The 26,511-nt window shown below is 48.7% G+C and overlaps 1 protein-coding gene across 6 annotated transcripts in view; it reads left to right on the top strand.

Annotated features, from left to right (window-relative positions):
- Nucleotides 1-26,511, top strand: part of LOC135906786 (ras-related protein ORAB-1-like) — a 170,622-nt gene that overhangs the window by 114,987 nt on the left and 29,124 nt on the right. For 2 of the 6 annotated variants that reach the window (XM_070522243.1, XM_070522241.1), the window contains exons 3-6: nucleotides 1,826-1,873; nucleotides 11,711-11,758; nucleotides 21,796-21,891; nucleotides 23,241-23,336. In XM_070522243.1, coding sequence (XP_070378344.1) covers nucleotides 1,826-1,873; nucleotides 11,711-11,758; nucleotides 21,796-21,891; nucleotides 23,241-23,336 — 288 coding nt within the window. The remainder of the gene's footprint in view (nucleotides 1-1,825; nucleotides 1,874-11,710; nucleotides 11,759-21,795; nucleotides 21,892-23,240; nucleotides 23,337-26,511) is intronic. The other 4 variants (XM_065438377.1, XM_070522244.1, XM_070522245.1 and 1 more) reach the window with 2 other exon arrangements.

The raw sequence follows: 26,511 nt of genomic DNA, 5'->3' as shown, positions 1-26,511 counted from the left end.
AATCGGTAGTTGCCTTTTCTTATCCTCCTCTCCAATCGCCGTCTTTCTCTCTCACCTTTAGTTTTTCCTGTCTTCTCCTCTCTTCTGCATTACTTTCGATTTTCTAGGCAGCGAACGTGAACCCTGTGTGAGTAGCGTACCCAGGTTGTGTCATATTCGGTTATTGTGGTAATGTTCCGCTGGCATTTGCAACACCTGCTCCACGGGTCCTGCGGCATGCCCTTGTAGGGCTCCACGATGGGTGGCTAGCATTGCTGCCGAAGTCTCCACATATTCTTGTGGCTAGTTCCTCCTCCCCACTTCCTGGCCGCCCTCAAAAACGGCAAACCGACGATGTGTTTTATTTCTTTGGACGTCGAAGACCAAATTTCCCACGATTCCACGTCATTCGCTGAAAACGGATAAACAAGTACGAACAATCTCCCCTTTTCTAGTTTCTAAGTCTAATCGAGGCACTTGGATCAGGCTACAAGGCATCAAGGATGCCAAGTGGTGATCTCCTCTAGGAACTCCTTGATCAGAAACAGTATGAAAAGCTGCCCAGTCTAGTGTCAGTTGGGGACGTTCAAGTGACAGTAACCCCGCATCGCACCATGAACACTACCCGCGGCGTTGTGTCGGACGATTATTTGTTCGAGCTGACTGAGGCTGAACTCTTGGAGGGCTTCAGTGAGCAGATTGTTATCAATGTCAAAAGAATTCAGATGAGGCGCGATGGCAAAGAAATCCAGACCAAAGACCTGACACTCACCTTCGGCTCAAGTGTTCTCCGCGAGTCCATCGAGGCAGGGCACATAACTTAAGCTTCGAGTTGACCATACGTGCCAAATTCCTTCCGATGTTTCAAATGCCTACGTTTCGGCCACAGTTCGGCCACAGGCCAAGGCCGCCTAACTTGTGCGAAACGCAGTGCTCATGAGCACACTTCTAAATCTTGTGAAAACTCTCACCACTGTTTACACTGCGATGGGCAGCACGCTGCACACTCGAGGTCGTGCCCATCCTGAAAGAAAGAAAAGGAAATTATAAAAATTAAAGTAAAGTACAACATTAGTTTCAAGGAGGCACGCAGGAGGGAATCCTACCTGCCCAAGAACACTTCTGCCGATGTGACACGTCCGGGGGCCGTGACACAACGGCTTCCGGCGGCTGTCCGGCCCACACGCAGTGAGCCGGCGGTGACGCCATCTGAACCTCCCCCCCCCCCGCTAGTGGCTGCTCCGCCACCTCAACAAAATGGGCCATTGACCTGCGGGCCAGTGTCCTCAAAGGGCTCGTCCGACGTGTCGAGGCCTTCACGTCAAAGACAGCGCTCGCAAGAGCGCGTGTCCAGCGCTTAGTAAGAGGCAATGGATACAACGACCAGCCAGACGGTGCCGCCAGCGCCCATGGAGCGGTGAGATTCTCGTGATCGCTCAAAAAAGAAAAACACTAACCTCGCATCACAGCGCCTGGAAAGGGCCCGTGCACTAATCTTCGTCTCTTAAACACACAGCACAAAACAGATTCATCATAATGGATACACAATTACTCCAAGGGAATGTTAGAGGACTTCTTCATAAGCTCGACGATGTTAGAGAGCTCCTGCACAAATATAACCCAAAGTTGCTGTGGGTTCAAGAGACACATCTGAAACCTACACACACTAACTTTCTTCGCAATTATACCATCTTCCGAAAACACCGTGATGAAGCTAACGCCTGCGGCGGTGTAGCAATAGTTGCCGGCAAGTCTATAGCTTGTCAACACGTCGCCCATCAGAAAGCATCGCTTTCTTCCCCCTCCGCCATTTTTTTATGTCTTGCTTTATTTTGTTGTGTTACAGGAGTGTGCCTTCACAGAAAACCAGAGGATGACAGCTGGCTGTGATATCGTGCGTATGCCTTCTTCATGTTTATTGGTGGTGCGATAAAGAGATTGGCTAATTGTGCAAACTATTTTCTCTGATAACATACCAGGCATTGCACTAAGGTAGGGAAATTTGTTGATGGGCTGTATTAGCTGTATGAGTAGCTACCAGAGCACAGGGCGGATGTGTTCTGGCGGAGTGGTCCAGCTCACGTACGAATGGAGGACCACAAAGCAAGTGTTCTTTAATTGTGAGCTCAATAGCGCTTCATGGTCGACAGCTCTCATGCAGTCAGCTAGCAATATATGGAGCTGAAAATGTGATATTGGGAAAAGCAGGAAAGCTTCTATCGCGCTTAGGCCATGTAATTTCACGCAGTCTATTCGCATTAATTCCAACTTGTAGGGAGTGAATGTTTTTCGATTAAATTTACAAAGCACGAGAGGCCCTAGATTGAATGAAAACTCCCCAAAAGGGATATTTTAGCTATCTCAAACTGGTTGCGGTCCCAACTAAACGTTGCCAAGAACAAAACCAAATATAAAAGGGCTTTACACGAACGGTGCCTCGTGTACGGTGGTGGGTGTTGTCCATGCTGGTCGTCAGTATTTTTTTGTTGTACCCGAATAAATGTTTATTAGGGCTCAATTACCCAATATTTATTTAACTCACTTAATTTATCAGGTGTAAATGCACAAGTTGTGGACGAAGTCGAATCATCTTGATAGTCGCTATAATGAGGAAATGTCCAAGAACATAAATTATCTAATATGAATACAGTACAAGAGAGTAGCAGGCAGCGTGTCTCAACCAGCGCAGCTCAGGCAATCTCGAGCTCGCGTCTCCCGGACGACTGGCGATGTGGCTGCAGTGCCGGGCATTCCTCTTCATTACAATCGCCCCCCCATAGGGAAAGGAGCCATGCTGGCGACTCATAGTGAACATAGAATCATGGGGTCGTAATACGGCTTCAGGCGTTGTACGTGAACAGTTTCACGAACACGACAGCGTTGGTCCGTAGGTGGCGTGACAGGCTCGACAATATAGTTCACAGGCGATGTCTGCGCTACAACACTGTATGGGTCATTGATATTTGGAGACAAGCTTGGACGAAAGTCCAGCAGGAACAGCAGGAACCCAAATCCACACAAGGGAGTCCGGAAGAAAGTGACAATGCAGGTGATCATCGTCACGTCGAGACTTTTGTTGCCATTGGTCGACGGCTGTAAAGGAGCGGGCGAGCTGACGGCATTCCTCTGCGTGGCGGCCAGCTTCAGAGAGGGGCGTACATTCGGATGAGTCGGGTCTGTACGGAAGAATGGGGTCGAGGGTAGTCGAAGGTTCGCGGACATTCCAGAGGAAGAATGAGGAGAAGTTTGTGGTCGCCTGTGGTGCAGTGTTGTAGGCGAACGTGATCAATGGCAAACTGAGGTCCCAATCAGTGTGATCAGAGGCGACGTATTTGGAGAGCATGTCGCCAAGGGTGCGGTAAAATTTTTCCGTCAGACCATTAGTTTGAGAATGGTAGGAGGTAGCAAGGGGCGCGTTTACGACTTCGGAGAGGAAGACACGTCCTCTACCACTAAAATGTTCGCGAGGTGCCCCGTGACGGAGAATAAAGTTTTTCAGGAGGAAGGATGCTATATCGCGAGCGGTGGCAGCAGGCAGAGCGGCTGTCTCTGCGTATCGCGTCAAATGGTCGATGGCGACGACTATCCAGCGGTTCCTGAAAGCCGTGCTCGAAAGGGGTCCATACAGGTCAATTCCAATGCGATCGAACGGCCTGGCAGGGCACGGGATTGGCTGGAGTGGACCAGAGACATGCTGAGCAGGAACCTTGTGGCATTGGCACTGAGGGCCCGACCGAATGTACTTGCACACAAAGGTGTACATGCCACGCCAATAAAACCTGGAGCAAAGCCGGGTGTACGCCTTGAAGACACCCACATGCGCCCACTGCGGGTCAGCATGGAAGGCAGAACACATTTCCCCAAGAAGATGTCGAGGTATGACCAGCAACCACATGCGGACGTGAGAGACGTAATTTCGGCGATAGAGAAGTCCATCCCGAATTTCGAAGTGAGATGCTTGACGATGCAAAGCTCGAGAAGGTGAAGGAACAGCCGACGGGTTTGAAAGGAAGCGGATAAGAGCAATAATCCGGGCATCCTTGCGTTGCTCCGAAACCATGTCGCAGCCTCCTGTGAACGAAAATACTTGGTCAACGGCAGAGAGGCAGGCATCGCTTTCGGTTGACGCGGGTGAACGGGAAAGAGCGTCGGCATCGGTGTGGCAGCGGCCAAACCTGTAGACAACGTGCACGTTGAAATCTTGTAACCGCAAAGCTCAGTGAGCTAATCGACCTGAGGGGTCCTTCAACATGGACAGTCAACAAAGTGCATGGTGGTCTGTAATCACGTCGAAAAGGCGGCTATAGAGGTAGGGTCAAAATTTACCAAGTGCCCAGATTATGGCCAAACATTCCTTCTTCGTAACGTAATAATTCTTCTCTGCTTTGGTGAGGGTGCGGCTTGCGAATGCAACGACGTACTCGTCGAATCCAGATTTGCGCTGCGCGAGCACAGCGTCGAGTCCAACACCGCTGGCGTCGGTGTGTACTTCGGTCGGATCTGTCGGGTCCAAGTGACGCACTATAGGCGGCGAGGTCCGTAGACCACGCAACTCATCAAAGGCATCGTCACAAGCGGACGACTAGGCGTAGTCATTCAAGTCGCTCAGTAGAAGCTGATTCAAGGGAGCGCTGATGGACGCAAAATTCTGAATGAAGTGACGAAAGTAAGAGCACAGGCCAAAGAAGCTGCGAAGTTCTCTTACGGAGGAAGGTTTGGGAAAATCAGCAACTGCACGAAGCTTGGCGGTGTCAGGGAGAATACCGTGTTTATATACTACATGGCCAAGGGTGGTGAGCTGACTTGTGCCAAAGTGGCATTTCTTCAGATTGAGCTGAAGGCCGGCGACAATTAGGCACTGTAACACTTCCTCCAGCCTCCAGAGATGGGTGGGAAAATCTGGCGAAAAATAACCACATCATGTAAGTCGCACAGGCATATTTTCCACTTGAGACCACGTAAAAGGTTGTCCATCATACGCTCAAATGTTGCGGGGGCATTGCAAAGCCCAAAAGGCATGACACGAAATTCATGTAGGCCATCTGGTGTCACAAAGGCTGTTTTAGGTTGGTCTTCAGGTGCCATGGGGACTTGCCAATAGCTGCTGCGTAAGTCGATAGAAGAGAACTCCGCGCCTTGGAGACAGTCAAGGGCGTCATCGATTCTCGGAAGAGGGTAAACAACTTTACGAGTTATTTTGTTAAGACGACGGTAATCAACACAGAATCGAATCGATCCATCCTTATTCTTAACAACGATAACGGGAGATGCCCAGGGGCTATCCGCAGGGTAAATGACGCCACGCTTGAGCATGTGAGCTAGTTAGTCGTCGATAACACGGCGCTCTGTCGCGGATACACAATATGGTCTTTGTCGCAGTGGCGCACTGGTACCCGTGTCGATGCAATGACAAACAGCTGACGTGCGGCCCAAGGGAACATGCTGGCAGTCGAAAGACGAACGGAACTTGTCGAGAAGGCGTAGAAGCTGGGCACGTTGTGAAACACTCATCGTGACGGCGATGGAGCTATGTAAAACATCGGGCGATGTCGGCTCCTGCACGGTGTTACAGGTCACTCCGGTGACCTCATGAGTGGCGATGGGACCAGTTGGCATGTCAATGACGCCAGCAGGGTCGACACACTGGGCACGGCCAACGCATTCCCCGCGAAGCAAAGTGAGAGGACAGGATAATCGGTTGGCGACGAGCAATCTGCTGGCGCCGGCATGAACGTCCAAAAGAGCGAAAGGCAGCGGGGAACATTTGCGACGGGCGAAAATTGCAGATGGCGTAAAAAATGCGCAGGCATCAGCAACAATGTTGTATGACAATGTGGCAAGGGCAGATGAGTGCGGTGAAATTGTAACGTCTTCGGCAACAAATACTTTATCTTCAGGTTCACGAACGTCAAGGAGTGAGGCATTACACAGCGTTTGAATCTGCACTTCAGCACGAGAACAGTCGATGACGGCCTTATTAGCGGAAAGGAAGTCCCTGCCCAAAATAAGATCGTGGGAACAAGAACACAGCACCAAAACTTCGACGATGTAGAGGAGGCCGTTGATTACAACACGAGCAATACATTCAGCTGCAGGCGTGATGCGGTCTACGCTGGCAGCATGAAGTGACACGTTTGACAGTGGCGTCGTAACTTTTCTGAGCGAACGGCAAAGTTTGGCACTAATAACTGAAACTACGGCACCAGTGTCAACGAGGGCAATCGCAGCGACGCCGTCCACATAAACATCAATAACATTAGTCGGAGAAGGGAGAGGTCTTGGTCTGTTCGTGGATGACGCAGTTCTTGCCTCTGCAACTGCGACAATTAGTTTTCCTGTTCCGGCGTAGAAGTACGACGACGCATCGGCGAAACCAAGCGGCGTCGAGGTGATCGCGAACGGCAGTCAACAAGAGGGCGGTGGTCCGAGTAGGAAGACACCTGGCCAGGGTTCTGAGACGCGGAGGATGACGGGTATGGGAAAACGTATGGTTCGGTGTCGAAGCTACGGCGGTAGGATGTTGCGCGGCGACGACAAAGTTGTCGAACGTGGCCAGGTAATCCACACGCAAAACAAATTGGCCTCGTGTCAGGAGTGAGACATTGTCCACTGCTGTATGGGTAACACGGCTGAACGAAGTGAGGAGCTGGACGCCGTGGCGCGACTGATGGGAATGGCGCAAAGGTCGGAGGTGGTGGCCGAGCGAGAGCCTCGCCGTAGCTCATAGAGTCAGTGGAAAAGCAACGGGACTCGGCATAGGCGGAATCTCGCGGGCAGAAGAGACACCTGCGCAAACATGCTCGCGGATGACCTGGCGATGGTTTGCCGGCAAGGCGAAGGTGGTGGCGTGGCTGAGGACAGCTGCGAAAGCAGACGAGCGACCTCAGCACGGACGAATTCTTTTATCTGGCAAAGCAGGGAGTCCATTTCAGGAGCCGTAGTCATACTCGCGAGGGTTTCGCCGGACGCAGAGGGGCTCCGCGTGAGAAGACGCTGTCTGCAGAGCTCGTCGAAACTCTGGCAAAGCTCAACGACCTGAGAAACAGTGCCTGGATTTTTGGACAGCAGCATATGAAAGGCATCGTTGGAAATGCCCTTCATGATGTGACGTACCTTGTCCGCCTCCGCCATCATCGGGTTGACACACCGGCAGAGGTCGACGATGTCCTCTATGTAGCTGGTGAACGTTTCACCAGTTTGCTGGGATCGGCTTCGGAGGCGTTGTTCAGCGCGAAGTGGGCGCACGCCATGGCGGCCGAAAACTTCTGCGATGCTGGTTTTGAAGCTAGGCCACGTGAGGAGATCGGCTTCGTGGTTTTTGAACCACAGCTTGGCAGCGCCCGATAAATAGAAGATCGAATTGCCGAGCTTGAGGGGATCATCCCATTTGTTGGTGTTGTCTTGTCTTGTCTTGTGTCCCAGACAGTGGCGCATACCCACTATGGGGGATTGGCCAAGAAGCAGGCGGTTTTTTGTATGCTTAGAAGTAAAGCCAAACTAGATTTAAATTGTGGAGCGTGAGACTAGAACTGTAATTTAGACGTGTGATGAAAATATTGTGAAGAATTTTGATAAAATACGTTAACGTAAATAAATTAAATAATAGAAAATATTGATAATTTGAGAAAGTCAGCAAGGTACTCTTTTTGTATCTCTAATAAAATTGTAAATTGCAAAAAAAGCATCCCTGTGGCTGGATCCCAGTGAGGTCGCACCAAAAGAAAGAATGGTTGGTGAGGTTAGCGATAGCCCAAGTTTGGTGAATGAGAGTACTAATAATTTTCTTTGTCTTATAAAGCGGTGGCAGGAGAGAAAATAATGTTCGATAGTTTCAGGTGCACTGCAAAAAGAACATAGAGGGGACATAGCGAGACCAGACCTGTGTAAGTAAAAATTTAGAGGAGGTATACGGCATCTCAATTTTGTAAAAGAAACTTGCAATTGTCTTGAAGGACACCAATTAGTATTCCATGGGAAGCCAAGGTGGTGGAAATCAGAAGACGGTGTTAGTATGGATGTTGCAGAGTTTTGAGATATAGCGAAATTTCTGTACCTAGCCGCGGTGACATAAGCTGATGTCGGCAAAACAGGTATGATAGGGCCGTTGAGGGATGCTCGTGCGAGTGAATCGGCCATTTCATTCAAGTGTAACCCATGATGTCCCGGTACCCAAAGCAAACATACTTTCCGTAAGTACGGCGGTACCATCGAACGAAAGGTTCTTTGAATTCTTGTATCTAAAGATGCAGTCAGTGCTGCACATCTGAACCTGAATGCTGAAACTGAATGCTGACGCAGACCGTTTCAAAGTACTTTCAATGCCGAATTTCAATGATCTTTTAATGCAAACGGTTGTTTTGAAACACTTCTGGTGCAGTCAATTCCTAGTTCCATACACAGCTACCCGATGCTTAAGGCCCAGGGACCCCTTTTGAAGGCCACGTTGTTCCACAAGGTACGGCACTAGAGCTCGGACCCATTATGTGCCCACCTACTTCAATAAATTACCGCACAGCACATTTTGTGCAAAAACTAAACATAAGTTTAAGAGACTGCTAAGGCGTGTCTGTTCGTAAAGGCGTACGTGTTCCATTTATTTACCGTTACTGCTTGTGTTTTGTGCATGTGGTTGTGCCATTCCTTTGCACCATGACGGTCAGTCTGGTATATGGTTATGCATCATCTCACGGTAATTTTTGTTCACCTGCATTGCTGTATTTCTGTGTTTCATTATTCTCAATGAAATTTCTTTTCATAGACACTGTATAAATTCTAATAACCTTTTTTTTGGTGTTCTGTACTTGAGTTCGCTGTTTATAACTGGTATATCAATGTACCGTGTATGGTTTTGCTGCCTGCCAGGCACTGCCGCTCAAGCCTTCAAAGGCTTTGACAGGCCTGTATGAATGTACTGATTTGGTTATAGGCAATAAAAGTATTATTATTATTATTATTATTACATACAGATAGCGAGTCGGTCACAATAACAGCTGTGTCGTTTTCGGGAAGTTTTCGTAACGCTAACATAATCGCTAATAATTCTGCATGAAATATAGGTGTGAAATCGGCAAGGCGAAGCGAGTAAGACCATTGTAGAGATTCAGAGAAGATCCCCACTCCGGCCTTCTCATTGCACACAGAAGCGTCAGTGGCTATTACATTTTCAGTGCTTATTTGGTATAGGTGGTCGTGTAAGATATTTATTAAATCTCGCCTTGGTAACAGTTTAACATGATTCAGAAATATGTCTTCTAACTCAATTTTGAGGTCTGTTAATCATTATTTGAATGACAAACTTGGCGTATGGACACATGCAATTGTTGTAACTGTGCTTGCACAACTAATATCTGAGGACTGTGGAATCATGACCACGATACCTGAAAAAACTCAGATGGTTCAGTGATAAAAACATATTTCGTACGCCTTTTTGAAAACTCATAAATTTTTAATTATGTCTGAACCGTAAGCATGCGGAATCTGCAATCTAGGGTGAGTATATGGGCTTCCTTATATAAAACAGCGTTGGCAACAAATCTAGGAAGCCCGAGGCATGACCGTAGAGCTTCTCTTTCTAAAAGTATGAGATAATTAATTTTGTAGGCGGGCCACCGGAAAATATCACGCAGCCAAATTCTAATGTGGGCCGAACATACATTTTATAAATAACCAGTAAGGTATCCCTGCGTAGTCCAGAGTGGCGGTGGCTGAGCCGGCGAAGCATAGCTACGGCTCGTTCTGCCTTTGTTTTAATATGTTCAATGTGATTGCGCCAGGTGAGTTTGCCATCGTAAATAACATCATGGTACCGGAATTCCTGGCGCATTCATACGATTCCAACCAAGCTTCAACGTCTTTCTCATATGTGACGCTGAAGATATCAGGATCCCGCTGACGCTCGGCACCGGCACATACGATGGCTGGAGTGACCGGTGGGGATGTCGGGCAGGGGTCGGTCAGGCATGACGGATGGCAGAGTTCGGGTGCGTAATTGCTGGTTGGGGGAAAACCGCAGCACCTCCACCAGAATCTAATATGAATACAGTACAAGAGAGCAGTAGGCAGCGTGTCTCAACCAGAGCAGCTCAAGCAATCTCGAGCTCGCGCCTCCCGGACGACTGGCGATGTGGCTGCAGTGCCGGGCATTCCTCTTCACTACAATCGCGATAGGCAGTCACAGGAAAAGACGTTAAATTTGTTAGTTACCAAATTTCCAGATTTTCTGGTAATGACCTATAACCTTGCAAAATTGATGCTGTGTGTAAGCACATTTGATACGTGGTGGGAAGGTGCAAATAAAGAACACTGTCACAGCCTCAATGTGAAGATTGCTGCCACACTTGAGCCATGTCCCAGATTAGAACACATTCTGCTGTCAGATTTTCGCCTAGTGAAAGAGTAAAACCTATTAAAATTCTATGACGATCTAAAGTTACGTATGGTATTGCATGCTTGTTACAGGAAGGAGTTTTACAAATGTATTAGATGACTGACGAGTCGTGTGACGTCTGTGAAATATGCTCGTCACACTAGTCAAGCAGATCGAGTTACGATTAGAAATAATTAAATTTCCCGTCCTCATACTGCCCGTGCGACAGTTGCGACCACTCAGACCTGCGCTTGAGAGTCTGCCACGTTTTCCTTACTTACAGACTCTCGGCCCCAGTGATTAACACGTTTTTTGAGGAAGTACTGCCCAAGATGCATGACTAGCTAAACAACCAGTAAAGTACTTTTTTTTGCGCAGAAATTAAGACACTTTCGAAGCGTTAGAAACTTGTATTGAGCGTGGGAGAGATCACGTAGAAAGAGGATGCTAAAGTCCTTGTCATTAGCTGAATAAATGCTTCTGAAAAAACCAAGGCAGCCACAACTCTACTTGACTGCTACGGGATGTGAAGCATTGTTGTTTGGTTGTAGAAGGGCACTCACAATTGCGATAACTTTCTCAAGCAAGACGAATGACTGCACTTTGTGAACACGAAACGTTTATATGACAGTGCATTGTTCGAGATGATCATTATGTAGAATTTGACAAGTTTACATGGTTAAGGTACGCATTACACTTATAAAATGCACATGACTTGACATAATACCTAATGTAGATCGGCTACTGATTTTGTTTTGCACTGGTGACAGCACTAGTGGTTTCATTCGTGGGATTTATTGCTGACTTTGCGTTACTGTATATGCTTCCCCTCCCTAAGGGATCTTATACAGGAACTATATGCTTGGCGCTTCCTTCCCGTGAATGTGACGTCATTCCGGGCGCGCCTGGGGGCGGTCATTTACACTGAGGAGGTGACGCTGTCATATGTGCTCAGTTGCATACCTCCGTCTCCTGCTAAATGTTTTTACATTACTAGCACTACTTTACTATTACTACTACTATTACTACGAGCACTACTTTACTACTAGCACTATTTTACTCTACTGGCAATGAATTTGCCAACTTACAGGTATGTCTCACGGAAATTTAGAATTTCCTAACAAACTTAAGGTGTTCTTTTCACTAGCTCTTGTGGTTTACTGCCCCAGCCTTTACCTACAAAGCATCTTCAGAGTTGCATGTGTTCCCTGCCTATTTACTGCATCGACTTCACTTTTCCCAAAGACCCACCCTTATACCGATGTCCTGCGCTGCCGTGCGGCAAACAGCAAATTGTGTTGCTTGTGCAGATAAATGCATATGTGCTGTGCATCTTTGAAAACGCATTGTGTGGTTCACTTTCAGAGTAGAAAAGTGATACGATTAAACGGAAGCAGGATAAAGCTGAACGTTGTAAGTATAAATATATTTTTTCTACATTTTTAGAGGCACTTGAAAGAGAGTGACTTTTTAATGAAAAATGAAAAGTGGAGAGGTTTGTCTGGTGGCATACCTAGCACGCTGCTTTAGGTGAATGCGAGGCTAAATCGAATGACACAGGACATGCGACCCTTCACACACACATACGTAATCAATCAATCAATCAACTTTTTTTTATTTCAATAGGAGGAGTACGGGACTAAAAGCTTGAGCAGCTTGACGAGGTCCCGGCCCCGTTACAGTTGGCAAAACAGCAGGATGACGGTCAGTCATGCACAAAGAGTTCAAATAAATTGACGAATATTACATAACGTCAAGTAGCACAGAATTTTATAACAAGGCGCGAAACAACGGAAGCCATTTGCATAGGCTTGAAATGGCATGAACATGAAAAGCAGCGATCGACAAGAAGAGGGAGAAAAAAATCGAAAGAATGTACTATACCGGAAAATAAATGGACTGCGCGAAGCATGTAATAATACAATTTTTATTACACGAAGGCTCAAAATCTTATTGGTTTAAAAGTTTAGAAGGGAAGGTAGCTTGTAGGACAATTATTGTTCATCATGAGTAGTTCTAGGGGTGCGTACAGTCCCCATTTCTTTGTGCCTGGTTGGACGAACAATTTTGTTTGCTTTTAACTTAGCAAGATTAATCATAATTAGGGTATCGGTACCATACCTAACGAAAGCTTTATAACACAATATTAGCCTATGATTATATAAACAGAACACTGGAAGATTTTCATACTTTGTAAAAAGAAGTTTTGTAGAAGAAGCGTAATGTACAGTAGCAACATGTCGTATGGCTCTTTTCTGCAGCAAATGGAGCTTGCGCAAATTTGTTACACCAGTAGTACGCCACACTATGCTGCAGTACTGCAACAGAGAGGACACTAATGCATTGTAGATAATAACCTTAACCTCATCTTATAATGGAGGTTATCAACATGTACATTCCATGCAAGGTGCTTGGAAAAATATTCTCCAAGGGCTTTAACATAATCCACCAACTCTAACTGCTGAGAGCCCAGAAATAAATTCAACTTCTTTGTTAGCATTTCTCGTTTAGGCGTGCACAAAATAACATGTGTTTTTGAAAGGTTAATTTTTTAAAAATTCACCGAGGCCCACGCATCTAGATCAGACAGCGTTTTGTTAGTCATCGCTTCTATCTCTGTTTCCAAATTCCCTGTCGTGTCATCAGCATACGAGACGAATGTGGTGCTATCTTTGCAGTGTACAATGTCATTTATGTAAATCAAAAATAAGAGTGGCCCTAAAATGCTTCCCTGTTTCACACCAACAACGACCGGTTTCCTTACAGATGTTTCATTGTTTGTATCAATGAATTGTGTCCTGTTTGAAAGATAGGATTCTAAAAGCGCATGCGCTGTTCCACGCACACCATAGTTTTCTATTTTGCCAAGAAGGATGCTATGATCAATTAAAGGGACACTAAAGATAAAAATTATTTCTTCTGCATCAGTAAATTACCTTTCTACAACAACAAATACACCACTCTCACAACAATAAGACGTTTGATAAGCCAGAAAAAGCGCAAGAACGAAATACGGGTGGCGGCACCTACTTGAAGTTCCCGCACCTAGTGGCTGTGACGTCTTGGATTTTGATGGCTTCTTCTAGGGCCTACTAATTATAGGATAGGAATAACTTTAATAAAGTGCCGGCAAACGACGATTTAACAAGTTGTGACGCTGGCCAAGCGTCGACCCGGGGTTATACTCTACTCTGCACTAGCCCCGTTGGGCCCGTTTGTAGTGGGTGACGAGGCTTGTGCTTTTCGAGCGCACCACGGGCCTGCTGGACAGCCCATAGTTGTGAGTCCTTGTCTGTAGACTGCAGTGCACTTTGAAGTTCTGGCGGGTAAGTCCTGGAGGTAGCTGCCGTCGGGAACCTGGCACAGTCCCACATGATGTGCCATTGGTCCGCCAGACCCGCTGCACAAACACCACACAGCCCACTCGGATAGAGCTCTGGGTGAAGCACGTGCAGCATTGCGGGGGCGAGGAGTGACGCGGTCTGTATTTGTCTTAGGATTACGGCCTTCTCCCGACTGAGTGCCAGGTGGGGAGACGGCATTGTCCGTCGGCATTGTCCGTCGAGCGAAGCGGTAACACTTGGTTACTTCCGCATAACTAGTCAATCTGTCCTTGGTTTTGAACCACCACACTGAACGGTCACTCTCGGGGGCGCGGAAGGTAAGCGCTCGCGCCGCCGAATGGGCCGTCTCGTTGTGGTTCGGCGAGGATGCACACTCGCCGGCGTGCGCTAGGAACCACTTGATACGGACGGTGCTGCCACGGTCTTGAAATTGGAGCTTGCCGATGATGGCGGCCGCCGGCGCGCATATTCGCCCCTTGGCGAAATTGCGCACGGCATTCCTCGAGTCGCTGAGCACGGTGCGACACTCGGCCTCGGTGATCGCCAGAGCGATGGCAACCTCCTCAACGTCTGTGGCGTTCGTGCACCGCACGCTCGCTGCCGTTGTCTTGGTGCCGTTAGCCGCCGCAACGACCACTGCTGCGAAGCCTTCCCGCTTGTATTCCGCGGCGTCCACATACCGGGCGTGCGGGTCTTGGGCGTGTTGTTCGGTGAGGGCCTTGGCCCGCGCCTGCCGCCGTTCTTGGTTGTATTCTGGGTGCATGTTCTTCGGGATGGGGTCCACGTAAATGTGAGCCCGCGCCTCATCTGTGATCTCGCACGGTTGCCGGCTGGGAGCTTGGGGGCTGTAACCCAGGGACGTCAGTATACTGCGCCCCGTCTTGGTGGTAGAGAGGCGCTCGAATTGCGCGGTGAGCTGCGCCTCGGCTATTTCTTCTAGGGTGTTATGGACGCCGAGCTGCAAGAGCCGAGCCGTACTCGTGGTCTCCATTAAACCCAGCGCCGTCTTGTAAGCCCGTCTGATCAGCGTGTTGACCTTGGTCCTATCAGTGACGTGCCAATTAAGGTAGGCCGCAACGTAGGCGATGTGACTGATCACGAACGACTGGTCAAGGCGCACGAGACTGTCTTCACGCATGCCCGCCCGTCGTGTAGAGACACGATGTATGAGCCGGATGGCGTCCATTGCCTTGGTGGTAAGCTTGTTGATGGTCTCGTCGTTGCGGCCGCTCTTGTTGAGCAGCAGGCCCAGTACTCTGATCTTGGGCACCTCGGGGATGCGTTGCCCCGATGCAGTCACAATTTTGATGTGATCACACTCCCGAAGAGGAGCGCGCTTCCGTCCCGGTCGAAGCGGTGTGAGGACGAGCAGCTCGGATTTGGTGGGCGAGCACATTAGGCCTGTGCCATCAAGGTGCTGCTCGATGGCGGTAACCGCCGCTTGCAGCTGTTGCTCGATGCTGGCATCGGTGCCACCGACCGCCCACAGGGTAATGTCGTCGGCGTAGATAGTATGCCGGACGCCGGTCCCCGCTACTGCCCTCGCTACCCCGATCATGACGAGGTTAAAGAGCAACGGCGATATGACCAAACCCTGTGGAGTACCCGTACTGCCGCGCTTGTGTTCAGGGAGCTTGAGGTCTCCGGCGTGCAGTTCTACCGTGCGGTTGGTCAAGAAGTCTAGAATATAATTGTAGCTCGTTACCCCCATGTTGAGTCTTGATACTTGTCCTAATATGGCTGAGTGTTTAACTTTGTCGAATGCACTTTGTACATCGAGACCCAGAATTACTTTGCTGTCTTGTGTCTTGTTGTCGACGATTTCTTGTTTGAGTTGTAGCATGGCATCTTGTGTGCTGAGTCTGCGCCGGAAGCCGATCATCGTGTCAGGATAGAGGCCTTCCTTCTCTAGGTATTCCTGCCACCGGTTGGCGACCACGTGCTCCAGCACCTTGCCCACGCAGGACGTCAGCGAGATGGGACGCAGGTTGCCGATGTCCAGTGGTTTGCCCGGTTTCGGAATCAGGATCGTTCTTGCCGTTTTCCACTGTCGGGGGAGCTTGCCCGAATGCCAGCATTCATTGAAGTAATCGGTTAGGGCTTCTATCGAAGCGTCGTCCAGGTTGCGTAGCATCTTGTTTGTAACGAGATCTGGGCCGGCTGCTGAGCGGGTGTTGAGCTCGTGCAGCGCTACACGTACCTCTGATATGGTAATGTCTCGGTCGAGCCACGCGTTGGGCAGCCCCCCGTACGGCGGGTGGGTTTCCGTTGGCGTGTCTGGCAGATACTTGGCTTCCAGGCTCCTGATAACAGCGTCTTTTCCTTGTTGTTGTGTGATGGTGTGCATGAGGCGGGCCAGGCGGTCGCGCTGGTTTGACTTGGTCTTTGTTTCGTCTAGGAGGTGCCGAAATAGATTCCATGTAAAACTGCGATGCAATTCCCTGTCAGCTCGGTTGCAGATCTCGTTCCACTGTTGACGGCACAGGAGCCTGCAATGTTGTTCAATGGCCCTATTTAAGTCAGCCACCTTCTTCCTCAATTTGCGATTCAGCCGGTGCTGCTTCCAACGCGCCTGTATCGAACGTTTGGCCTCTATCAGATGGGCCAGGCGGCTGTCCATGATGATGACGTCCTCGTCTGTTTCTATGGTCTTTGTGGTTGAGCGCACTGCATCGCGGAGTTCCGCCGTCCAGGTTTCGATCTCTGTGATGTCTTGCGCTGTGGTGAGGCGCCCCTTACGGAATTCGTCCCAGTCCGTCCATTTATGTATAATGGTATTGCTCCGTAATTGGTTGGGTATCGTAATTTCGAGGATGTAGTGGTCACTGCCCAGGTAGACGCCCGTGTTGTGCCATGTTACTTTGCCCGTGTGGTCATTTTTTACGAACGTAACGTCTGGTGTGGTGTCTCGTGCTACGGAGTTGCCGATGCGGGTAGGATGCGCGGGGTCCGTGATTAGCATACATTTGTGGTCCAGGGTATCCTGTAATAAGTCCCGTCCCTTGGCCGTGTCCTTCACATAACCCCACGCTCGATGGGCGGCGTTGAAGTCCCCTCCGATCAGCAACGTGTTGTCTCTGGCTTGGGTGCTGGCTGTGTGTAGTAGGGTCTTGAATTTCTGTGTTTGGTGCTTGGGGTTACTGTAGATGTTGACGATGAGCAGGCTGCCTTTCCGTTGTTTGCTTGGGATGATTTCGGTGAAGGCGTATTCCACCCTGCTGCGGCCGTGTTTGAGTTGGTGCTCGATGAACGTGAGCCCTTTGCGGACAAACGTGCAGACGCCCCGTCCCTCCCCTTGGCTAACGTGAGCGCGATACCCAGGGAGGGTGGGGGTCACCGTCGCTGTTTCTTGCAGCAGGATAATGTCGGGTTTCTTGTTTACTGTGGTAATATGTTGTTGCAGCACTGCTTTCTTGTTGTTATAACTCTGACAGTTCCACTTCCAGACCGTAAGGCCTGGTAGCGATGCTATTGTGGATTGGTGTTGGGACACAGTTGTGTCGAGGGTGGGTCTTGCGTCTGTTCTTGGAGGTATGGGTGTTTGGCGAATTCCGCTGAAAAGGTGGGGCTGCGGACTGTGGGCTTGCGGGTGTGTTCAATGAATTCGAAACGCTCTTGTATGGTGCGGAAGGACGTGGCGATCAGTTCCTCCAGCCGTGCCAGTCGTTGGTCGGTCACGGCAGCGGCGCTGGCGTAGGTGTTGGCGAGCGCTTCAATTTTGGCTTCGAGCTGACTTTCCAATTGGGTAAGGTCCTTGTTATGTCGTGATGAAGTGCGTGTTCATTTCCTGGTGGTTGGGTCAGTGATCTTCTCCTCCTGGGGCGCGTCTTGGGTTTTGTCCTTTGATTCTGTGACTTGGTGCGATAGCGTGTCGGAGTTCTGCTCGGGGACAACGGTGGGTGTTGGTTCGGTGCGTGCTCGTTTCTTGGGGGTTGGATCAGTGGTATTCTCCTCCTGTGGCTCGTCTTGGGTTGTGTCCATTGATTGTATGCCTTGGTGTGGTGGCGTGTCGGTGGCGGGTGTAGGTGTCTCGGGTGACTGAGCTGGCTCTGTCTTCGGATGGGCTTGCTGTGCTTGAAGTTCTTTCTTGACCTCGGCTAGCTCTTCGGCAAGCCGGCGCGTGGTTTCTACCAGGGTCGCATTGGTTGCGCGGAGTTGTTCGAGTTCCTTGTAGTAGGGGCTGGTAGTCCACGCCTGCCAGCTGCTCGGTGTGCTTCGGCCACTAGTGGCGCTGTTGGAGCTGGCGCTGCTGCCTTTAACTTCGCCCTTGGCTACGTCGGCCCAGCTGACTTTGTCTCGGGAGCGCGATCGCTTTGCGCCGCAGCTGTTCCTGTCCGACGAGTCACGCCCGCGGGATGCGCTACGCGAGGCATGACGGGAAGCGTAACGTGATGCGTGGCGTGAGGCATGGCGCGACGCGCTGCGGGATCCGCCACGGGAAGCGCTGCGCGAGCGGGAGCGTCCTCGGCGTGGAAAGGCGCTTGATTCGAGTGCTTTCTTTCGCTGTTCTTCGGCGTTACGGCGTTCCCATTGCCGTCGCCGCACGACGTACGGAACCTTGTATTTGGCTCTGCAGAGGCGGTCTCCAGTGGGGTGTTCTTCGCCACAGAGCTTGCACTTGGGGACACACTTGTGGCCCTCTCTGGGATTAGAAACACCGCATGAAAGACAAACACGTACGCTTGGTGTGGGGCACACGTCGCGCCTGTGGCCGACCTTCCCGCATACTTTGCACACTTCTATTTGCTTCCTGTAGAGACTGCACGGATAGAGCGTGGATCCATAACGCACATACTTGGGAAATATCGCCTTGGAATACCGCCTTGGAAATATCGAGTCCTCCGCGGGGCCGCACGACGATCTTAATTTCTTCCGCAGGCATTGCGGGCATGCGAGCCGCCCGAATAACTGCGGTCCTGACGCTCTTGTGGAATTTAGTCTTCTGCTGAGAGCTCGGAGTATCGGTACGAGAATTCGACTCACCCTGCGTTGCATGCAGGCGTGTTCGGCTCGTGTGCCTACCGTTGTGCAGCCATCCGGGCGTGCGATGAAATTACTCGGGCATAATTTCTTCTCCCTCTACTTGCACGCACATTTGGGAAACCTGGGAACCGTGCGTCAAAGCGGTGGGGAAAACCTCCATGTTGTCGTGGCAGTAGCACGGCTGGGTAGGCCAAGCAGGCCTTGGCTTCGCTTAGGCCTAGCAATGCCTATTGGTTGTGAACCAGGTAAAGTCTGATAAATCGATGAAAAATGCACCTTTGGTGGAAAGTCGGGTGTCGGAGGATAGCGGATACCTTCACGATCACAGTGGCAATAAAATCTTCGGGATTATATACCGGTAGAGATTGACTACATTGTGTTCTAAAGGAACCAAATATTAAACATGGCAAGTTTCGCGAACGTTTAATCAGCCAACGCAGCCTAAATGCGAAAACATACTTTGGAATCCCTGACGTCACGCTGACGTACCGGCGCTGGGGTATGGGCGCGAAATTTAAACACTCAATACTGAAAATACTGGAGTGGCCTGAATCTTGCACTGAATCACTCGGCTCATTTTATTCTCTCTAACTATAATGGTGCTGCGATCATAAGAGCCATGAAAGGCAGCCTTTGCCCCCCTGTTTAGCAGCTCATGCTAACTATTGCCATCTGAATTTATTTACTAAAATATACGCCATCCGAGTCTGTAAAACTGAAAAGGTCGTAGTTGCGCCCGAAAGGCGAAGCATCATTGCAATAGCAAATTAGTGGACAGCTATACGAAATAAGGATAGCGGTTTTGTCCTCCGTATAAACTTGTAAACATATGCATACTAACTAAACTAACAAGCACGGAGACACGCACGCACAAGAAAACACGGAACACGTCTCAATGTCGCCGCAAGTTTTCTCGCCTATGCCTCTTCCACAAAATATACTACTGTCCCGCCCCGCACAATGACCTTATTCTTTCTTAATCATACATTTACCCTCGTTTCGATAATGCACAAGCTGTGGAAATGATGTACTGCTTAACACAAACATTCTACCAATAATTTATACCCTGCACCTCACAGGACTGGATTCACCTTCCGCGATCATTCACTTCCACTGCTCACTATTTCCTGATTCGTAATGTTTTAAACGCAAGTTTATTACTGTGCAACTAAGCAAGTAGGTGGTTATGTTGTTTTCGGTCAATCGCTTGAATTTTTTGTTTCTTCTGGCTTGTAGTGCATACTTGCTCATCTTTTCAGCTAACATTGCATTAACATAACAGAGCCTGTATCGTGTGTGGCGAAGTTTTATCACTGCTTTGCGGAACTTCATGGTGAAGGCCACGACAGAAATGCGCCTAAAGTGTCCATGTAACTGTTTTCGCAATAATAGTTTCAGCTTCATTGATATTGCGGACATCTACAGAGTGGAACCACCTTCCCACTGGCACAACATCTACTGGTAATAATAAACGTTTTTCCGGTGCACTAGCTAGCACTGTATACCAATGTGTTACTTGAATTTCTTAATTGGTATTAGTACTTGGGGCATTCTTTCGTGTTTTCTATTGTTTGTATTTTTTACCCACTCTCCTCTGTGATGCATTTCAGCTTTAAGGTAAAATAAATAAGTAAACATAAATAAATTATTCATGGTACGGACTTGGCATGTGTAAGCTTAAGCAGCCTTCCGCTTTTGTGAGGTCCTTGTTATATTCATGCTCCAAGAATTGCAATGTACCCCATCGGTATGTAACACAAAATTTACGTAATATTGATGATAGGCTAAAATCTAACCTAACCATCTAAACCACAATCAATTAATCTGCCAATCGGTACTCAAATGACAGGTCCGAATATTGCAAAAAGGTTGTGAGTGTAAATATAACTGCCTGAAAAGTTTGCCAGTGTGCTGGAAGGACTAGATATTTCACAAGGTTTATATAAGAATGGATTGGGTTGCGTGATAAGCGATGTGTGTGGGAAAGTACTCAAGTGTGTAGGTCAATTAGAGGATTAACTAATGTTGCTAAAGCATCGTTTATCGCCTCTTTTGGGGGGTTATGTGAAACACTTAGAAGATTTAAATTTAGAGCAATTTAAACACGCGCAAATTCTCAGCACGGAAACTTTTGGCAGTTGCGATACCTACGTTGCAGGGGCGTAGCCAGTGGGGGGGGGGGGGGCCTTCATCCCCCCCCCCGAAATTTTTTCCTGTTGTCATGTAGTGCCGACCAAAACAACCCTGGCGCCGGAAATCATTCTGGTTTTTGTCTAGAGTGTCTTTTTTATGCTCGAAAAGACATTTCGGCGCGAACATTGCGAACTCGGGCCGGATTTCGTGGCACCTTCATGCACCTGGAGTCACATAAAGCAAGGAGCTCCATCCGAGCACAAAGTTTGAAGACCGTTTTGATGCCGAACGGGCTCGCCGCGACATCTCGCGGTGGCCGCAGAATCTACGGAGCACATGGGTTTCAATTCCAAAACTTATATAAGGAACAGGCCGAGCTGGAACGGGAGCCCCTCCCCCCCCCCCCCCGAACGAAATTTCTGGCTACGCCACTGCTACGTTGATATTCGGTAGACACATCAATCACGTGTTTCCCAGAGGAATCGTTACCATAGAAGCCTTTAAGATCGCGTCTTACTGTACAGAACACTGACCAATGTTATGCAGTCGCGCAAGGATCCGCAACCGTGGACAGGCTGTATTCTGTAATAAAGAGACCTGCACATTGTGCTTGCGATCGTTGTGCTTAAATGCACCGTATTCGAAAACTAAGAAGGCTTCGCTTACGTAAACAGAATTCAAGGACGTGTTCTGTCCGAATTCCTTCTTTTTGTCTTATCCTTGTATTTGTCATGACGCTATAATTAATACCAAATAGCGTGATTTAATTAATTTGATATTGGAAAAAAAGCAAGTATTTGCGCTCCTTTACAACCAAAATAGAAAGAAATGCTACACGTTTTATTATAAGCATGATTTCGCTGCTTAATTTGAACTTTCACTGTGCCATCCGAGTGCCGTAACTGAAAGAACAATGCCAGAAAGCTGGATGCCGTCGCGTCGCACTCGATCCCGTGTAATTTATTCCGTTCGTCCTGCGCTCTCTTCCAGGTGGACACGATGGGCCAAGAACGATTTCACAGCATTACCGCCATGTTCTACCGCGGGGCAGATGGCATTATTGTAACCTACGATGTCACAAACCAGGCGAGTGGAAATTGCCTTGCGCAAATGAGGTTATCAGTTTTGTTCCTGTTTGTTGCATGCACGCTTGTCGGCACGTGCAGTAAGCGACCGCGACCGCTGGTAAACAGGTACTGTGAGTGCACTTCGCATTTGTGATAGTGAGTGAACTGTGCGAAGGCTGAAGGGGCTCTCGAACGCTTTTCAAAACGCCGTTTTTTTTTTTTTCTTGCAAGTTGTGTAGGCTGAACGTTGGAGAGATACATGCAACAAGAATGGCAACGACATCGGTGCGCAGTTCGATGTTATTGAGTAGAGAAATTTAAAAAAAAACTACCTGCCCTCAACTCAAATTTTGAGCAGTCTCTTGTCCCCATTTGTCTCACCCACTGACGTAACCTCTCGCTGCCAATGGTAAGATAATTGTATCATATCGGGTATCAGTACTTGCCTGTTATCAACAGCCGGTTCAGTGCAACGTGCTCCATTTCCCTCTCAATTGTTAACTCCTACCTTCTCTCCCCACGGCCCTATATATGTACGGACCACAATAAAACCACATTCATTGTTTCCCGAGTTCGTGCCGTTCGTCTTTCCGATACAAGCGTGAAGGGCCTACGCAACGAAAGTTTCAACTTCATTTTTGCCCGCTCCATGTTCACAGACTGTGGTGTGATGGCAGCGTCGTCACCATGGTAACCAACCACGTGGAGCCACCCCACGCTACTTGGTTTACACCGTTGAAGGGATAGATGTCGGCAGTAACGAGCTTCTCTGACTATAATGACTCAGAGGCGCCGGCGCCACTACTCATCGAGCATCATGGGACTGTGCAACCTCACCCGTCTTCTTTCGTAGGATGCGCACGCAGCAGAGTTTAGCACAGCAATGCGAACAACGAAAAGAGTGTAGTAACAACGGTGCACCAATTTGAGAAACGTGCCCCGCCTAAAGAACACTCCCCAGTGTACTGTATGTGCACGTGAAAAACAAGGCAACGAAGTGGCGAAGTTGCTTACGAGTGTGCACGATACGAAAAAAATTTTCTGATAGACAGACAACTTGTGCACGCAAGTCTCTATGACAGGGGGCAATGCTCAGAGGCCACGGGTTGAAGAGCAGCCAGTGCCCCTACCGTTTTTTGTGGCTGTAGTGTTTTTTTACGACTGTGTCCGTTTGCGTTTATATAAAAGGGAAAGCAAATAAAAATAAAACGAAATTTTAATTTTTCATGTCCTTGCTGTAGTGCAATAGTTACCTGCAACTTAACTTTAAACAGTCGCGTAGAATGGTGACTTGATGATGCTTCTGGTTAGCGCCACAGGGTGATGATGCAGTTGCTGGTATGGTATGGTATGAAGAACTTTATTTAGGTCCGGAGGGATCAGTCTGGGACTGATGCGGGCCGCTCCCACGTCGGGACAGAGAGGCCGAGCCCCTCTGCTGTCACACGGGCCCTCTGGACAGCCGTGAGTTGGTCCGCCAGCACTTCACTGTGCAGCATCTGCTGCCACTACTGTTCACCTCGAGAACCATCACCGGCCAACGCCAAGCAGCGCCGCAGCATGTGTTGTAAATCGAGCAAACCCCCACACTTACTGCAATAGACTGAAACCCCGCAGTCCGGATTAATTTTATTCATGATGACCGGGTTAGGGTACGTCCGTGTCTGCAGAAGCCTTAATGTAACCGTCGGCGGCCTATTTAATTTAGGATGTGGCAACGGGAATGCCCTGCGCCCTAAGTAATAGTGCTTGGTGATTTCGTTATAGGTTAACAGTTGGTCCCTGTACTCAGGAGCGGGAGATCCAGCCCCTTCAGGGAGTACACGGCACACTAATCCTCGTGCCTCCCTGTGCGCCACCACGCTGAGGTTACGCGGGGCTCCCTCCACTGTCCCCATGTGCGCCGGGAACCAAGTAACGGTATGCGAAGTGATATCCCTACCCTGCAGCAGTCTGTTAGCCGGTTCCGCAAGAAGTCCTCTCGAGAAGACTGTAATCGCAGATCGCGAGTCGCTAAACACCAAAACTCTTCTAGAATCAATTAGTGCTACAGCAATAGCCACCTGTTCAGCAACCCCCGGATCTTTGGTATAAATGGAAGCAGCATTTCTAACGCTCCCTTTGCCATCTACTACCACCACCGAATAAGCATTTTTACCATTAATCCATGCGGCGTCAACAAACGCAGACTCCTCCTCCTGATCCTTTGCCTCTCGCAACAAAGCCCTAGCTCTCGCGACCCGCCTCCCTACATTGTGCACGGGGTGCACATTCCGCGGAAATGGACGAACCATGATATTTGCCCTAAGGTTCACGTTCAACTCGTGTAGGGGCGCCCTATCGTGCGACACAGCCACCGATTCTTCAATTGGCTCTAATATATACCTACCCGGTGGTGTACCTAGCAACCGCTCCCTCTGTGCGGAACGTTGAGCCTCAGCAATTTCATCTAATGTATTATGTAAACCCAGTCGTAACAACATATCGTTTGACGTAGTCATAGGCAGACCAAGCGCAGCCTTGATGGCTTTTCTGATTAACGCTTCCAATTTATTTTTCTCCCCCCTATTCCAATTTAGCATAGCTGCCACATACGAGAAATGACACATAATAAATACGTGAACTAAGCGCATCGCACCTTCTTCTCCTAAACCCCTATGCCTATTAGAGATCCTTCTTATAGGTCTTATGGCCTCCTCCGTTTTCTTGGTAATACGCTGAATGGTTCTAATGTTCGATCCGTTCGCTTCAAGTACAAAACCCAGGACCCTGATTGCTTCAACTTTGGGTATCACCGACCCTTCCCTAGTATGAATTCTAATGCAAGGCTCAACTTCCGGTACCCAACCCCTCGGCCTACGACCTAGCTTCTTAGATTTGAAGATCAACAACTCCGACTTTTTAGTGGAGCACTTGAGCCCCATGAAACCCAGATACTCCTCCGTAAGCGTTACCACCTGCTGCAGCCTAGCCTCAAGCTCTCCATCACTACCACCGACACTCCATATAGTAATGTCATCCGCGTAGATAGAATAGCCAATATCTTGGACAGTGTTCAGTCTATTAGCCAACTTCGACATCGCCATATTGAATAACATAGGCGAGAGTACGGATCCCTGCGGAGTACCACAGCAACCCAATTTATCGACTTCCGATTTTATCTCCCCAAACCTGAGACATGTCTTTCTATCCGTAAGGAAAGCCTTGACAAAATTGAAAAGCCGCTGCCCCAAATTCAAGTCCGATAGCACCCGTAGAATGAAAGAATGTCGGATTTTATCGAAACCTTTTTCCACATCAAGCCCAATTAGTGCATTAGTATCCCTTGTTCGCCGGTCAAGGATCTGATGCTTAATCCTGATCATAGCATCCTGAGTCGAGAGGCCGGGCCGAAATCCTATCATCGAGTGCGGAAAGACCCCATTGCCCTCAACATAACGCGTTAGCCTATTTAAAATGGCATGCTCAGCGACTTTTCCCAAACACGACGTCAGGGAAATGGGTCTGAGATTTTCAAGCCCTATGGCCTTCCCCGGTTTGGGTATCAGAACAGTAGTTGCCAGTTTCCACTCTTCCGGGAAAGAGCCTTCCTTCCATAGGCAATTGATCTGCCACGTAAGGAACTCAATTGACCCATCGTCTAAATTCCGTAGCATTTTATTCGTAATGCCATCCGGCCCTGATGCCGATCGACCATTAAGATTCTGCAGCGCCATCCTTATATCACTTTCAGTAAATTCCGGGTCCATAGCTGCATTTTCGTCTCCACTATATTCCAAAACCACATCAGGTGTATCGTGCCAGGTCTCCAACGGAAGGTATCTCTGAGCCAAATCCTTTAGCAACTCCTGCTCCTGCTACGCCTGATGGACCAGCTTACCTATCACAGTCCTCTGATTAGACTTAGTGTTTGTCTCATCTAGTAAATGTCTGAGCAAACTCCAGGTGCCTCCCCTCTTAATACGACCATCAATAGAATTGCACACTTCATCCCATTGCTGCTTGCACAGTACCCGACAATGGTGTTCAATTTCCTGGTTAACCACTGCTATACGCTTTCTAAGCCTTCTATTTAATCTCTGACCCTTCCATCTCGCTAACATCGACTGCTTTGCTTCCAACAAATGTACCAGGCGACTATTCATGTGTTCCGTGTCAATATCGGTCTGAACCTCTTTAGTGGACGCCTCAACGTCACTTTTAAGCTGACTAGTCCACTGTTCCAAGGTCAACTCATTTCCCTCATCATCGATTCTCTGCGCTCTTCTTTTCCTAAATGCATCCCAGTCAGCCATCCTGAATGTGCGCTCCTTTTTATTAGCCACTTCCAAAGTAATCATAAGTATGTAATGATCGCTACCAAAATCTATATTAGAATTGGACCAGGACGAATCCACCACCCCCCGAACAAAAGTGAGATCAGGTGTCGAATCTCTACATGTCGACGTGCGACATCTGGTGAGATACGAGGGGTCTGTAATCAGAGTTAAATTCAAGTCTAGTGCCTGCTGCCATAGTCTCTCCCCCTTAGTAGTGCTATAAACATACTTCCACACATGATATGGTGCATTGAAGTCCCCTCCAATAAGCAACGGTGCATCCTTAGCCAGATTGGTTGCCTTGGTCAAGAGAGATTTGA

This window comes from Dermacentor albipictus, chromosome 7 (genome assembly GCF_038994185.2).
Source record: "Dermacentor albipictus isolate Rhodes 1998 colony chromosome 7, USDA_Dalb.pri_finalv2, whole genome shotgun sequence".
Classification (NCBI taxonomy): domain Eukaryota; kingdom Metazoa; phylum Arthropoda; class Arachnida; order Ixodida; family Ixodidae; genus Dermacentor; species Dermacentor albipictus.
Note: the sequence above shows the minus strand (reverse complement) of the source record. Positions and strands in the feature narration are given on the sequence as shown.